Source organism: Staurois parvus, unplaced genomic scaffold (assembly GCF_062004578.1).
Source record: "Staurois parvus isolate SC_StPar_1 unplaced genomic scaffold, SC_StPar_1.0 ptg000570l, whole genome shotgun sequence".
Lineage (NCBI taxonomy): Eukaryota > Metazoa > Chordata > Amphibia > Anura > Ranidae > Staurois > Staurois parvus.
The window spans coordinates 1374827-1392243 of NW_028318366.1; the positions used below are offsets into that span (position 1 = coordinate 1374827).

Sequence of the window (17417 nt, forward strand, 5' to 3'; positions counted from 1 at the left end):
AGAGACCAAGCTGCCTGATGTGGGCGGAGTCCTGGTTTGGGGGAACCAATCAGCTCCTGTCTAGTAATCCTCTTTGTCTTTGTATTTTAGTCCATGGCCGGGAGATGAGGAAAACCTCCGAGGATTGTCTCACTTTGTCTCCAGACTGGAAAGTAGAAGATGAGGACATCACACAGTATAGTCCAGGAGAAAACCCGGCTCCCTCCAATGTCCATCCGGCACCACCCAGTGTAGATGGACCATCAGATTCCTCGTATCCTGAGGAACCTCAGACTGTGCGGGACCGGGCCGGCCTTCCAACAGGGAAGAGATTCTCCTGTACTGAGTGCGGGAAGGGTTTCCATTCTACATACCAACTTAATGTTCATAAAAGATCTCACACGGGGGAGAAGCCATATTCCTGTCCTGAGTGCGGGAAATGTTTTGGTTCTAAATCCTATTTTAATGTGCATAAAAGATCTCACATGGAGGAGAAGCCGTATTCCTGTCCTGAGTGCGGGAAATGTTTTTCAGAGAAGTCCAATCTTTACACACATCAGAGATCTCACACGGGGGAGAAGCCATATTCCTGTCCTGAGTGCGGGAAATGTTTCAGTTCTAAATCCCATTTTAATGTGCATAAAAGATCTCACATGGAGGAGAAGCCGTATTCCTGTCCTGAGTGTGGGAAATGTTTTACAAGGAAGTTTAATCTTCACAAACATCAGAGATCTCACACGGGGCAGAAGTCACTTTCCTGTCCTGAGTGAGGGAATTGTTCCTCTCTGAAGTCCTGTCTTCCTGTACATCAGGGGTCCCACACAACCCTGGAGGTGTATTAGTGCCTTGAGTGCGGGAAATGTCTTCTAGATGAATGTTGCTGGACATCCCAGATCTCATGTGGGGAAGAAGCACACCCTGATATACACCTCAGATATACTCCATGGCTGATCTTCATCATGGCAGAAACAATTGATAAGGAGATGAGAGGCCCCCAAAGACATGGATGAAGTGCAGTAAATGTCGGGGTGCAGAGTGGTCAGTAGATCCTGGAAATGAAGGACACAACTTCAGCCCTTCTTGGGTGTCGGAGTTGCGTTTCCTGATAATGATATAGCGGGTTACAGAGCTAGAAGCCGGGAGAGCCCAGATCTCGTTATCGGGGAACTTTACACAGACAACAAGAACTTCTGAAGTTGATGTCCTTCATTTCAAGGCTCTACAGAACAGTGGTGACCCCGAAGCGTCTCTCTGTCTTCAGTCCATCCTTCTCCCATCCCCCAACAGGAGGGAAGGAGAACTCCGCCCCAAACTAGGCGGGAACTTTCCTCTCATTATTTCCCTTGGCTTCTGTGTGGGTTTGGGTGGTTGGAGGAGTGCGGCACGAGAGGGAACACAGCTTGTTGTTCTATGTCTACATATGGGGTCTGGGTAGAGGGGATCCACCGGAAAATATTTCTACTCTTTGATTTTGTGCAAATCGTTTCTGTTTTCACTTTGAAGGGCGATATTATGTGTGGTTTGTAAAAGGGATTGGCCCAATAGATACCGCCCCACTTAGAGAATAGATGAACTAATATGACCAGCATTCATTCAGCCATGTCACATGTTGGGATCTTTTCTACAATACTTTGTTATAATAATGGAACACGTTGTGTATTGTATTGTACACTAATAATAATGACTCCGCCCCCACATTCCAGACAAGGGATCTTCCTGACCAATCAGATTCCTTCCTTTGTTATTTCCTGATTCTATGATTACTATCTTGTTAGAAGTAAAACTATAATAAAGAATTGATTGAGTGAAAAGAATTGTGTGTGTCGGGGCCATGATGGGGATCTTTGGGGCCCAAACATTTCTCACAGGAGACACTTTACAAGCCTTTACAGGTCATCCAGTTTCTGGTTCACCATGAATAATGGCCCAGAGTGCAGGGGTCAGGAGACTACTTCATACAGCCCTGCAAACAACGTGCAGTGGTCAGGAGTATGTGATTTACCTCCCAGAGTACAGAGTGCAGTGGTCAGGAGTATGTGATTTCCATCCCAGAGTACAGAGTGCAGTGGTCAGGAGTATGTGATTTACCTCCCATAGTACAGAGTGTAGTGGTCAGGAGTATGTGATTTACATCCCAGAGTACAGAGTGTAGTGGTCAGGAGTATGTGATTACCATCCCAGAGTACAGAGTGTAGTGGTCAGGAGTATGTGATTCCCATCCCAGAGTACAGAGTGTAGTGGTCAGGAGTATGTGATTTCCATCCCAGAGTACAGAGTGTAGTGGTCAGGAGTATGTGATTTCCATCCCAGAGTACAGAATGTAGTGGTCAGGAGTATGTCATATACAGCCCTGTGTATAGAGTGCAGTGGTCAGGAGTATGTCATATACAGCCCTGTGTATAGAGTGCAGTGGTCAGGAGTATGTCATATACAGCCCTGTGTATAGAGTGCAGTGGTCAGGAGTATGTCATATACAGCCCTGTGTACAGAGTGCAGTGGTCAGGAGTATATCATATACAGCCCTGTGTATAGAGTGCAGTGGTCAGGAGTATGTCATATACAGCCCTGTGTATAGAGTGTAGTGGTCAGGAGTATGTCATATACAGCCCTGTGTATAGAGTGCAGTGGTCAGGAACATGTCATATACAGCCCTGTGTATAGAGAGGTACTGCAGGCTGTGAATACTATATCACAGCAGGGTTATCCTACCAAAATCAAGTTCTGCCTTCATTTCCTACTACACCAAACAAGGTCCGTGCCTGGGGTAGCTAGGCTTGTGTCCTTGACACCTGGTGGTAGCCATGGGCTATTAGAGTGTGCATGCTATTGTACTGCTGTTACCTGTGTTTTGACCGGGGAACATGGGGGGGTTCTAGCAACAATCTACTGATTGCCAAGGACACATAATGGAGGACAACACCTTGGGTGTCAGCTGGCCTCCCTCTTACCCAAATCTTTGGCACCCCCATTCATGACACACTCATAATAAGGATTCTTCCATTTCTCTTGGATAATCTCACCAAATCTCAGGGAACTATACCAGGTCACAAAGGGAAGCCCTACATTCCTTCTAACACTCTGTCCTTTATTTCTGATTTGTGTCTGTAGCCCTGTTTTGGGGGGGTTATGCGAAATGGCCCACACCAAACAAGCTATGGCGCTAACCTGTATATGAGTAGGCAATCCTGAGCCTTCGCTATATGGAAGAGGGGGTTGTGATAATACAAATGGCAGTGCCTCCACCTAGAATAGGGATCCTGCAATTGAGGAGACTCACCCCTTTCTAGGAATGTAACAGGTAGACAACTTACAGTAACTATACATAGCAGTATTAATGCACCCAGCTTATATTTCTAACATGAAAACATGTCACCACACCTGTATGAGATTAATGCAAAGTTTATATAAAGCAGCCACATAAAACAGGATGCATAAGAATAACATTCAGGAATTACAATTTACCATAAATTGGGAGGTTGCAATTATACCCGGGTATATGTGCATGTAGTATACAGAATACCTCCAACCATGGGTTATAGGCAGTCCGGTTGCAGGGGCCCCTGGAGAGGTGAGAGTCAATAAGATGCACGCTTCCACTTCAGATGCTGTGATGGCGTCCAAGTAACATGCGGATGATTGCACTGCTTGTCTGAAGATCAGCGATGCATCACCTAAAAGGATAAAATGCCCTATCTATCCTTACTCTTAGTCCCTATCCCTAAACTGGGCTGTCACTGCAACCGGGCCTCTATCTGTCTAAGTGGCCGTCGGATGCCTAACCTACCTCTAGCCTAATCTATCCAACGCTCCCTATGCTAATCCTAGCTAAAGGGAGATCCAGACCAATAAGGGTGCTATGGCTTTAAGCAAAGAGGCTGCAAAGATACACTGCAATTAACAGAAAGTTCACCTGACAGTCTTATGCAGGTGACAACACGGATCTATATATATATATAGACAACTATAAGGATTCTGCAGTGTAAATAGAATAATGATAATGAGCCACAACTCTCTCTCTTACAGAGATATTAGGGTTCCTATACAGAAGTTGAAATATAACAGAGGCAGACCTAATCTGCTTCAGTAACAACTACATAGATAGCAGCCTTGTTAATCTGGATCAGTACTCACAGAATCCCCATACAGTTCTCCCCAGATACATAGCACATGGCAGGCTGGAACCCTCTGCCTGATACTTCCTGGAAAAACAAACTATATAACATCCCGGGGTTTCTTGACCTCCTTGTAGGGGCAGGAAGCACACCCAGGGACTTGTCTGTAATGGGACCTCTATGGTAGTGGCTGTATATGAATGTAAACAAACCACAACTAGTGTATAAAATAACAGTTCCCTACACTCTCCCCCTGGTGAAACCTTTACGTCCCGTCAAAGGAAGCTCAAATTATATACAATAATGAAATTCAATTTCAAATACACAACGTTGTCCTCTCTCCATTACAATGGTTTGCTAAAGAAAACAACAGATTAGTATAAATACATGCCAGGTGATGCAAATACAGGTAGCATATTGACCAGATTAGATACTGCCCCTACCCAGGCATGGTATAGATGGGGCTGAGGAATGATGCTGGGATCTCCCAAAGTATCATAAGTCAAAACAGGTGGTGGATGTCTAACCCTTCCTCCTCTACGCACTTCCCTATGAGGTAATCCCTGATTTTCAGGTACTGAATGAGGACTTTGTGTCATGGGAAGAGATGGCACCGATTGTGGAGTAGAACTAGATCCTTGGTTAGGCGTACTCACTGACTCAGGCACAAACTCTGGAGATCTAGGGTTCAGTGACTCTCTTGGAAGAGGAGAAGCTGTTGGGCTCTGAATCTCAGGAACTACAGTCCAGTCACTCATTAGAGTCAGGAGGGTCAGTTGTAATGTTAGCCTGAGGTTGTGGGGAGTCCCTTCCCACAGTATCTTCTGAGTCATCATCATCAGTGACTTGAGGAATAGGGAGCACATGGTTTCGATGCCAAGCTTTTACTCTACCTTCTGGTCCCTTTATTTTGTACACAGGAATTCCAGGTAATTTGCTCACCACTGTAAAAATCTCATTCCTCCATCGGTCAGCTAATTTATGCTTCCCAGAAGGGCCCAAGTTACTAAGCAATACCTGGTCACCAGGTTTCAATTCTCTGTATCTCACACGACGATCAAACCTCCTTTTGTTCCCTTCATTTATCTTGGCAGCATTTTCTTCAGCCAAACGATAAGCTGACTTAAGGGTATCTTTCAGACGAGCTACATACTGATAGTGACTTTGATGATCGACACCATCAGTGGAGACCCCTAGCAAGAGGTCTATTGGCAGTCTAGGCTCCCTTCCAAACATTAAGAAATAAGGGGAGAATCCCGTAGTCTCATGTCTTGTGCTATTGTAAGAATGAACCATGGCTTCAACTTTACGACTCCAAGTACGTTTATCATCAACCTGTAGAGTACCTAACATATCAAGCAAAGTTCTGTTAAATCTCTCAGGGAGAGCATCACCTTCAGGGTGATAAGGGGTAGTCCGGCTTTTATGGATGTTGAGCAGTTGAAGTAATTCCTTAACTAGTCTGCTCTCAAAGTCTCTTCCCTGATCCGAATGCAATCTGTGGGGTAAGCCATAGTGGATGAAATACTTCTCCCAAAGCACTCTGGCGACTGTCACTGCCTTTTGATCCTTGGTAGGAAAAGCTTGTGCATACCGGGTGTAGTGATCAGTCACTACCAACACGTTCCCAATTCCTCTTGAATCATTGTCAATGCATAGAAAATCGATACAAACCAAATCCATGGGTCCTGAACTCTGTAAATGTCCCATTGGGGCAGCTCGAACTGGGAGGGTTTTTCGTCTCAGACAACGGAGGCACCTTCTACAAAGGCTAGTCACAGTTTCTCTCATTCTGAGCCAATAAAAGCGGTCCTGAATCAAGCCATAGGTCTTCTCAGGCCCCAAATGACCATGAAGATCATGTAGACTTCTGAAAACCATCTTTCGAAAACAATAAGGGAGAACCAGTTGACGTCTCCCTGGGTGGTCATGATACAGAGTCACACAATAGAGTAGGCCCTTTTCAATCCTGAATTTATCCCAGTCTCTCAGAAATGAGCTACATTCAGCAGGCAAGGTTTTCTTCAATATCTCTGGATCATTAACACTAACTGCTCTATATAAAGGTCCAATCAAAGGGTCAGCCTTTTGACTCTTAATCATCCGCTGAGGAGATATAGAACAGTTCTCAAATGAGCCAAGGGCTGCTGGGTAAGCAAACATGTCTGGTACAGCATCAGGTCCACTTCCTATGGAGTCTATGAGCCGCATCTCTGAGAAAGCCATGTTATCGTCCACTACTGCAGCCATAGAACATAGTGCTCCAACACCGGGACCAGGGACTTCCTCCCATTCATTGTCTTCAGAGACAGGCGTTAACCCAGGGCGTCTGGATAACGCATCTGCACCAATGTTTTTTGGACCAGGTTTGTATTTCAAGGTGAATTGATAATTTGATAGAGCAGCCAACCAGCGATGTCCAGTGGCATCTAGTTTTGCTGTGGTTAAGACATATGTCAAAGGATTGTTATCCGTTCTTACTTCGAAAGCTGCTCCATAAAGATAATCATGTAACTTATCGACAATAGCCCATTTGAGAGCTAAGAATTCCAACTTGTGAACTGGGTAATTGCGCTCGCTAACTGTGAGGCTTCGGCTGATGAAGGCGACGGGTCGCAACCCAGCTGGATACTCCTGGTGTAGCACTCCACCCAGTCCTTCAAAGCTAGCATCTACATGGAGAACATACGGCTTTCGAGCATTAGCATAGGCCAGAACGGGTGCCTCTGTTAACTTCTTCTTTAACTGAATGAAGGCATCCTCACAGGCTGAAGTCCACTTATCGCCAAAAGGATTTTTGGTGGATTTCTTCTGTTTTTCTTGACCGCTCGAATCAGTCTTCAACAAGTCATGTAGGGACTTGGCCACTTTGGAATATCCTTCTACAAATCTGCGGTAATAACCACAGAATCCAAGGAATGAACGTAACTCTGTGATATTCTGAGGTCGTGGCCAATTCACAACTGCTTCAACTTTGGCAGGATCTGTGGCCACTCCTTCAGCAGAAACAATGTGGCCTACATAGGTAACAGATGAACGGCAGAACTTACACTTGTCTGAAGACAACTTCAGCCCTTCCTCCTTTAGACGATGCAACACTCGCATGAGACGTTCTTCATGTTCCTCCAATGAAGCTCCAAATACAATAATGTCATCGAGGTACACAAGACACTCTCGTGGCACTAAATCACCCAAAACGCGTTCCATTAATCTTTGAAATGTTGCTGGTGCACCCCTTATGCCTTATGGCATGCGGGTAAACTGATAGAAGCCCAAAGGACATATGAAGGCTGTTTTCTCTTGGTCTTCAGGAGCCATTGGAACCTGATAGTACCCTGACCGCAAATCAAGAACTGTGAACCACTGATTTCCATTCAGAGCTTCCAAAGCCTCTTCTATCCTGGGTAGTGTATACTGATCAGGTATTGTCCTTCGATTCAGGGTTCGATAGTCCACACATAGGCGAATAGATCCACACTTCTTTCTTACCACAACAATAGGTGAAGCATAGGGACTTTTACTATCCGCAATGATCCCCTGATCTTTCATCTGACGTAAGGTCTGTCTGAGCTCATCAACATCCTTTGGAGCTATCCTTCTGGGCCTTTCCCGGAAGGGAGTGGCATCTGTTAGCCTGAAAGTGTGTTGAGCACTTTTGGCACAGCCTACATCCATTTCATCCATAGAAAATACTTCTGGTAATTCTGATAACTGCTGTGTCAATCTGTGAACCCAAAGCTCTGATAAGTTTGGATCAGTCAGATCAAATTCAACAGTAGGAGCGGTACCTTCAACTTGCACTTTGCACACTTCAGCATAGGGGTTAACACCAAACACAGGATAGCAATGGGCTACCTTTTGGTAAGGATCAATTACAATGGGGTAAGGTGAACAGTTTCTCACAGTCACAACTGTAGATAGGTCCACTCTGGCTCTCCAGTCTTTCCTTTCAGGAATCACCTTCCACCCCTCTTTGTTGATCATCTCTTCAGGTGTTTCCATAAGGACGTAACTGCCATCTCCAAGTAGCTCAGGAGCAATGCTGGAAGCAACCCTTAGTATTCTCTCTCCCCCTGGAGGAATTTCCACTGCATGCCTACCGATGTGATACACCACTCCGTGTTGATAGCCAACAGAGAGGACATTACAAAGCTCTTTAAGATCAGAAGACAGTTCAATTTGATCAAAAGAAGCAGTTCGACCTCCTTCAAGAAACGTCTGAAAAGCACAGTGTACTGCTTTACAATTAGTACCTAATATCACAGGAGCGGCATTGGAGTCCCCAGTGTCGGGACACACAAGTGCAGTGATCTCCATGGGAGGAACACCTTTGTCCTCTAAACCAGGTACAGTAACAATTATGCGCAGGCTTCCATCAACAGGGTATGACTTAGAGTTCAACCCCCACAACTTCATCTGTCCAGTAGATTGAAGTGGTGTGTTGCTCAAATGCTTCTGATAGAAGGAACGATAGATAAGGGTAACTTGAGACCCAGTGTCAAACAAAGCTGAAGTTTTAAGTCCGTTGACAGTAACATTAACAATGGACTTGGAGCCTATGATAGGCTGTTTTGATCCTGACTTTGAATATTTCAGTCGTCCTTTGTGCTTTTGTACAGGGAATGACACACTTTGCACCATTCCCTCATAATCGTCATGACATTGTCTAGCTGAATGGCCCGTCTGACCACACCTGAAGCACTTTCTAGAGTCTCTCCCTCTGTGTAATGCAACGGGCTTGTTAATGGAAGACTTGGACCGAGTGAATTCAGGTTGATCATTTTGAACAGGACGAGAAGGGAGGTCCTCTTTAAATGTTTCACTTTCTTAGGGGTGCTAAACTGAATGTCAGCTTCCAATTTCTTCACTAACTTCATTAGTCCATGAAGAGGAAGATCATCATCAGATAACTTCACTTTGAGGAGCTGTGCGAGAGGATGATGAGGTAACAACCCCTGTACTAATTGACTAGTTCTCATTGAATTCACTGCATCAGGATGTATAGCAGTGTGATACACCAGACGTGACAACAGTAACTGCAATCGATTAATAAAAGTGGAAACACTCTCTCCTTCTTTCTGACGGGTCATAGGATAGTCAGCAACCATCTGTTCAAGGTCATAGTATGGTTCAAAATGGTCAGACAGTACTTGTATATAGTCTGTTGCACTTACCCCCTCATGGGTATCTCGATACAAGCGGATTAGTTCTGCCGCTGGAGATTGCAGACTTTCCATAACACGCTGACGCTTGCCTTCCTCTGAGCAGGACCATTCTTTCAAGCATTGAAGGGTGTGCTCTTTCCAAACTTCGAAAGCTTCTTCTCCTTGTGGTACAGGAACATTACCAGAGAACACTTTTAGCTTTCTATAATGTGCCGCCTGTAACCCTTGTGCTAGCATCTCAGTCAGTTGATTTAAAGTGCCAACAGCATTCTCACTAGATTGTGAAATATTGACATCTTCCTGATAAGAATAGTTAACTGGCATTTGTTCTTCTTTTACACTGCCGATTTGTGGGACAGAGGGAAGGTACCTCCTTCTAGGAGTAGGTTGAGGGCGCCACTTTTCTTCGTGTTGCTCCTCCATGACTGACTATTAAACCCACTTCGATCTCAGCAGTGCCTCCAAATGTAGCCCTGTTTTGGGGGGGTTATGTGAAATGGCCCACACCAAACAAGCTATGGCGCTAACCTGTATATGAGTAGGCAATCCTGAGCCTTTGCTATATGGAAGAGGGGGTTGTGATAATACAAATGGCAGTGCCTCCACCTAGAATAGGGATCCTGCAATTGAGGAGACTCACCCCTTTCTAGGAATGTAACAGGTAGACAACTTACAGTAACTATACATAGCAGTATTAATGCACCCAGCTTATATTTCTAACATGAAAACATGTCACCCACCTGTATGAGATTAATGCAAAGTTTATATAAAGCAGCCACATAAAACAGGATGCATAAGAATAACATTCAGGAATTACAATTTACCATAAATTGGGAGGTTGCAATTATACCCGGGTATATGTGCATGTAGTATACAGAATACCTCCAACCATGGGTTATAGCTCAGTCCGGTTGCAGGGGCCCCTGGAGAGGTGAGAGTCAATAAGATGCACGCTTCCACTTTAGATGCTGCGATGGCGTCCAAGTAACACGTTCTATGCGGATGATTGCACTGCTTGTCTGAAGATCAGCGATGCATCACCTAAAAGGATAAAATGTCCTATCTATCCTCACTCTTAGTCCCTATCCCTAAACTGGGCTGTCACTGCAACCGGGCCTCTATCTGTCTAAGTGGCCGTCGGATGCCTAACCTACCTCTAGCCTAATCTATCCAACGCTCCCTATGCTAATCCCAGCTAAAGAGAGATCCAGACCAATAAGGGTGCTATGGCTTTAAGCAAAAGGCTGCAAAGATACACTGCAATTAACAGAAAGTTCCCTTGACAGTCTTATGCAGGTGAAAACACGGATCTATATATATATATACACAACTATAAGGATTCTGCAGTGTAAATAGAATAATGATAATGAACCACAAATCTCTCTCTTACAGAGATATTAGGGTTCCTATACAGAAGTTGAAATATAACAGAGGAAGACCTAATCTGCTTCAGTAACAACTACATAGATAACAGCCTTGTTAATCTGGATCAATACTCACAGAATCCCCATACAATTCCCCCCAGATACACAGCACATGGCAGGCTGGTACCCTCTGCCTGATACTTCCTGGAAAACCAACTATATCACATCCTGGGGTTTCTTGACCTCTTAGCAGGGGCAGGAAGCACACCTAGGGACTTGTCTGTAATGGGACCTCTATGTTAGTGGCTGTATATAGATGTAAACAAACCACAACTAGTGTATAAAATAACAGTTCCCTACACTTACATCAGGAGTCCTCAGAGTTCCCCCTTTACGTCACGGTTCTTTTGAGAGTCCTCCCTTACATCAGGTGTCCTTACCAGTGTGTCCCTTATATAAAATGTCCTCATCAGAGTGCCCCTTTACATCAATTGTCCCCATCAAGTGTCATGGATCAGTTGTATCCTCTCTCAGAGATCTGGGGGTACAAGTAAAATCTGGGGGTACAAAGCCCACCCCAGCACCTCCCTAGATCCGGGCCTGGGCTATGGAAAAATGTACATCAAGTCCTGCGGGTGATAATAACATACTAATCACCCAAATCGGGAGAAATACAATCACTGTAAGACAACCTATTAAAAGGAAGATATTCCAAGAGGTTTATGGATGCAAAAGTATGGACATCTTGATTGTTATCGGTCTGTCTGTCTTCTAGTGGAACTATATCACCTTCTTCTCTCTCTAACGCGTCTGCTTCAGGGTGTTCGACACCTTCTTCACCCTCTTTGTAGTCAACACCTCTGGTGGAGGAGAGTCCAGGACTTTCTTTACCCTTGACACATGGATCCAGGCCTGAGAATCTGCTGTCAGAACTGCTGTACGGGTCACGGCTGTTATCACTGTGGGCTCCCCATAAGGTGGGTCCAGGACCTTGTGCTTATGTAGGGCTTTAACAACCACATGGTCTCCAGGCATGAAAGGATGTGTTGGTTCCTGTGAGGGAAGCGGAAAAGAAAGAGATACATCACCGTAGATGCCATTCAAAAGCCTTATACGATTCATCACATATGTTTCTTGGATCAGCTCTAATTCTCCAGGCATAATCACCAGCAGATTTCAAAAGGTGACAATTTAGTTGTTTTGTTTGGTGTCATCCTGATTTCAGCCAACACTGCGGGCAGATAAGTCTCCCACTTAACAAATGTACCTCCAGTAGCTTTCCTCAACTTCTCCTTAATCATCCTGTTCATCCTCTCTACCATTCCTGAACTCTGTGGGTGATAAGGGATGTAAAATTTCCATTGAATAACCATTCATTTGGCTACCTGTTGAGTCACTTTGGATGTGAATGCTGGGCCCTTGTCTGAATCACCAGAGGGCATCCCCATCTTGAGATAATTTCCTTGCACAACATTTTGGCCACAGTGGAGGCATCCTCTTTGTTAGTGATAAAAACCTCCGGCCATTTTGAAAATGTATCCACTATAACCAGCAGATACTTACCTCTCTGGTTAGGCATGTGTGTAAAATCAATCTGTAATTCCTCAAAAGGACCCTGTGGTGGAGGAAGATGGTCATGTTGGCCATACTGTTGTCCTGTATTATTGTTCCTCAAATAACACACCTTCCTAACTGATCTTGCACCCGTTGTGACAAATTATGTATACAAAATGTTTTTTCATTTCCTGCAAAGTCCTCTGCCATCCTCTGTGCCCTATGCCATGAAACTGCTATAAGCACCGGTGCACTGTGCTGAGGTATCCCTATGATCCCCTCTTTGAACATCAGACCATTCTAGTCCAATGTCAAACCTTTGTCTTTCCAATATTGAATATCCTCTTTAGTGGCTGTGTACTGTAATTCTTTGAGTAACTGTTGTTCCGGGAGCATGGGCGGCTCTAACATAGTCAAAACAAGGCTGGCAGACTCCTGTGAAGACTGCAAAGCAGCTTCCTTGGCCATACAGTCAGCCAATGCATTACCCAGAGCTATGGGGTCATGTGAAGACGTGTGGGCTTTACATGTGATACCAGCAATAGTACGGGGCTTGTGTATGGCTTCCAAAAGATCATTCACTAAAGATGCATGAGATCCCCTGCCAAATCTTGCCAAAATCCTGCACTACATCAAATGTGTACTTGGAATCTGTGTAAATGTTAACATCTTTCCTTCAAATAATTCACAGACACAGGTCAGGGCTATGAGTTCTGCAGTCTGTGCTGAGATAAGGCAGGGCTTTGCTTCCCATACCTTATCTGGGAGTTGAACGACCGCATAACCTGCCAAGTAGACATTGTCATTAGGTCTTGTGCATGAACCATCTACAAAGATATCAACATTCCCTTCTACTGGCTCTTCCAACATGTCGGCTCTGGGAGTAGTGTCTTCATGTATAACTGGAACACAATCATGTTCCTCGGGAGGAATGTCAGATTCTGACTTCAAACCAAGCATGCCATTTAAAACAGCAATTGGCCCTGAACTTGGAGAGGAGTATTTAATAGATACATGAACAGTGGAAGTGAGAATGACCTCATACACACTGGCTCTTTGGGATGTCATGTGTTGTGTGGGAAGATTCTTCAGAATTTGTAATACGTGATGTGTGGTATGTAACACGGTGTTATGTCCCAATGTCATAGCCATAGATGCCTCCACTCCCATTTTCTATGCCTGCATAACTGTCAGGGCTCCCAGGTATGACCAGAGGTGTGTGACTGAAGCAGGGAAACGCAGACCTCAGATATGTTATAAACAATATAATTTATTAACACTAACAGTACAAACATAAACGCAGTGCAATACTAAAACATAATACAGTGCAAACAAACCAAACCAAACCACCCACAGATAACAGTACATACAAGCAAGCGTCGTCAGGCAGGCCGGGTCAATATCAATTGGGCAGGTAGGTACAGGGGGAGCAAGCGGAGAATGGTCGGGGTCACAGGCCAGGTTCAGCAGGTAGCAAGCAGCATAGTACAGAGGGTCAGGCAGAGGGATGGTCCGGGTCACAAGCCAGGGATCAGAACAGGTAGCAAGCAGCGTAGTACAGAGGGTCAGACAGAGGGATGGTCAGGGTCACAAGCCAGGATCAGAGCAGGAGAAGTCAGCAAAGGAACAGAAACAGGATGCAGGACAGATACAGGGCCCAGGACAAACACAACACCAAGGCAGAGTCTGCAAGTCTGGCCATCCCTTAAATACACCAGTATCATCAGTTCCAGGTGTTAGCTGGCTGAAAGGTTGAGTCTCTGATTGCTGGGAGCACCCGCTGGCCAGCCCTGGTACTGCAGATCAAAAGGCAGGTGAGTCCCACCATTGCTGGCCAGTCCATTCCTAACAGTACCCCCCCCTCAAGGAGCGGCCTCAGGACGCTCCAAACAGTCCTAGCTGGGCAAAATGTTCCACCGCCCGGGTCTGGCAACTGGCGGGATATCAAAGACTGGCACACCGGGCAGGACTCCGGGCAGCGGCACACCGGGCTGGACTCCGGGCAGAGGCACATCGAGCAGAGGCACACCGGGCAGAGGCACATCGGGCAGGACTCCGGGCAGAGGCCCATCGGGCAGAGGCACATCGGGCAGGACTCCGGGCAGAGGCACATCGGGCAGGACTCCGGGCAGAGGCACACCGGGCAGAGGCACATCGGGCAGGACTCCGGGCAGAGGCACATCGGGCAGGATTCCGGGCAGAGGCACATCGGGCAGGACTCCGGGCAGAGGCACATCGGATTACCAGGCGAAGCAGCAGGCACCGGGCCCCCGGGCGGAGCGGCAGGCACCGGGCCCCCGGGCGGAGCGGCAGGCACCGGGCCCCCGGGCGGGGCGACAGGCACCGGGCCCCCGGGCGGGGCGACAGGCACCGGGCCCCCGGGCGGAGCAGCAGGCACCGGGCCCCCGGGCGGAGCAGCAGGCACCGGGCCCCCGGGCGGAGCAGCAGGCACCGGGCCCCCGGGCGGGGCGACAGGCACCAGGCCCCCAGGCGGGGCGACAGGCACCGGACAGGCACCGGGCCCCCAGGCGGGGCGACAGGCACCGGGCCCCCAGGCGGGGCGACAGGCACCGGGCCCCCAGGCGGGGCGACAGGCACCGTGCCCCCAGGCGGGGCGACAGGCATCGTGCCCCCAGGCGGAGCGGCGGGCGCCGGACCCCCAGGCGGAGCGACAGGTCTCGGGCCCTCAGGCGGAGCGGCGGGCGCCGGACCTCCAGATGGAGCGACAGGTCTCGGGCCCTCAGGCGGAGCGGCGGGCGCCGGACCCCCAGGTGGAGCGACAGGTCTCGGGCCCTCAGGCGGAGCGGCAGGCGCCGGACCCCCAGGCGGAGCGACAGGTCTCGGGCCCTCAGGCGGAGCGGCGGGCGCCGGACCCCCAGGCGGAGCGACAGGTCTCGGGCCCTCAGGCGGAGCGGCGGGCGCCGGACCCCCAGGAGGAGCGACAGGTCTCGGGCCCTCAGGCGGAGCGGCGGGCGCCGGACCCCCAGGTGGAGCGACAGGTCTCGGGCCCTCAGGCGGAGCGGCGGGCGCCGGATCAGGTACCGGATCATCTGGATCAACAGTGGGCATCGAGTCAACTGGCCTAATAGGATCGTCAGGCTGGATCAGTTCATCATGCTGGGTAGAGGCATTAGGCTGAGTAGAGGCTTCAGGCCGAGTAGAGGCTTTAGGCTGAAGAGAGGCATCAGGCCGAGTACAGGCATCAGGCCGAGTACAGGCATCAGGCCGCGTAGAGGCTTCAGGCCGAGGAGAGGCTTCAGGCCGAGTAGAGGCTTCAGGCCGAGTACAGGCATCAGGCCGAGTACAGGCATCAGGCCGAGTAGAGGCTTCAGGCCGCGTAGAGGCATCAGGCCGAGTAGAGGCTTCAGGCCGAGTAGAGGCTTCAGGCCGAGTACAGGCATCAGGCCGAGTACAGGCATCAGGCCGAGTAGAGGCTTCAGGCCGAGGAGAGGCTTCAGGCCGAGTAGAGGCTTCAGGCCGAGTAGAGGCTTCAGGCCGAGTACGGGCATCAGGCCGCGTAGGGGCATCAGGCCGAGTAGAGGCTTCAGGCCGAGTAGAGGCTTCAGGCCGAGTACAGGCATCAGGCCGAGTAGAGGCTTCAGGCCGAGGAGAGGCTTCAGGCCGAGTAGAGGCATCAGGCCGAGTAGAGGCATCAGGCTGAACCACGGAAGGCAGGCTCACCGGTTTGGATACTGGCAGGATGGTATTGGTTGGAAAGAATTTTCGCTTTTTTCTGGTTTTAACTACTGGAGCACTGCAAGTAAACGCAGGTCTGCAAACGAATGGAGCAGCTGGAGACAGAGAAGAACTGGAGGATGGAACAGGAGAGGGAGCAGTTGCTACAGAGGGCTTTTTTACAGGGTTAAAGGCAGGATAGGTGCAGCGAGTGGGAACAGGGGACTGACATGCGGTAGATAGCCAAGTATACTGGGCTGTAACTGGAGGAGCTGGTGGGAATACAGGAGTAGAGTTAGAAGCAGGACTGGGTCTTTGTAAGCTGACTGAGGCTGGGTGCAACAAGTCTGTCCATGTCTGCAGTATGGGTTGAACAAAGCTGAGCTTACACAAAGTCTGTCTGACCAATGACTGCACTGCGTTTATACAATCTCTTAGTGTCTGTGGTGAACATGTGGAGTAACGCTCCAGAAAGTAACCCACATCATCCTCTAATAACCATACCAGGGACTCTACCTGGTCTGCACTAAATGGTGGCAAAAATTCATCCCTGCATTCGGGGGAACCAGATGAAACCAACTCTGCACAAACCTCAATCAATGGCTGCACCTCAGAGAACACTGTGCCCTGATCTACTAGAACATGAGCGAGCCGTATACATTCTAGCAGTTCATCCCGGGGATACTCCTTCAGAGTTTGATAAGCATACTCCCTGTCATCAAACACTAGCAGATATAAATACACAACCTCATCCAGATCCATCCTTCCCATCAACAAGCCAAGATGGCTTCCCTGTGCAGCCACTTCTGGTCAGGATTCTCCTTGGTGTAATGTCAGGGCTCCCAGGTATGACCAGAGGTGTGTGACTGAAGCAGGGAAACGCAGACCTCAGATATGTTATAAACAATATAATTTATTAACACTAACAGTACAAACATAAACGCAGTGCAATACTAAACATAATACAGTGCAAACAAACCAAACCAAACCACCCACAGATAACAGTACATACAAGCAAGCGTCGTCAGGCAGGCCGGGTCAATATCAATTGGGCAGGTAGGTACAGGGGGAGCAAGCGGAGAATGGTCGGGGTCACAGGCCAGGTTCAGCAGGTAGCAAGCAGCATAGTACAGAGGGTCAGGCAGAGGGATGGTCCAGGTCACAAGCCAGGGATCAGAACAGGTAGCAAGCAGCGTAGTACAGAGGTTCAGACAGAGGGATGGTCAGGGTCACAAGCCAGGATCAGAGCAGGAGAAGTCAGCAAAGGAACAGAAACAGGATGCAGGACAGATACAGGGCCCAGGACAAACACAACACCAAGGCAGAGTCTGCAAGTCTGGCCATCCCTTAAATACACCAGTATCATCAGTTCCAGGTGTTAGCTGGCTGAAAGGTTGAGTCTCTGATTGCTGGGAGCACCCGCTGGCCAGCCCTGGTACTGCAGATCAAAAGGCAGGTGAGTCCCACCATTGCTGGCCAGTCCATTCCTAACAATAACTGCCTGTATATACAGGTGAAACTCGAAAAATTAGAATATGGTGCAAAAGTTCATTTATTTCAGTGCAGCA

At 48.0% G+C, this 17417-nt stretch overlaps 2 protein-coding genes across 2 annotated transcripts in view; one reads left to right on the forward strand and one right to left on the reverse strand.

Moving 5' to 3' along the window:
- LOC149450595 (uncharacterized) overlaps positions 1-17417 on the reverse strand; it is a 119388-nt gene that overhangs the window by 38427 nt on the left and 63544 nt on the right. The window lies entirely within an intron of this gene.
- On the forward strand, positions 105-1775 carry LOC149450597 (uncharacterized). Its single transcript, XM_089691697.1, has one exon. The coding sequence runs from the start codon at positions 105-107 to the stop codon at positions 747-749; it is 645 nt and encodes a 214-aa protein (XP_089547823.1). The 3' UTR covers positions 750-1775.

What these genes read in the sequence shown, in the direction of transcription:
- LOC149450597 (XM_089691697.1), top strand. Translation starts at nt 105, where the DNA reads ATGAGGAAAACCTCCGAGGATTGTCTCACTTTGTCTCCAGACTGGAAA.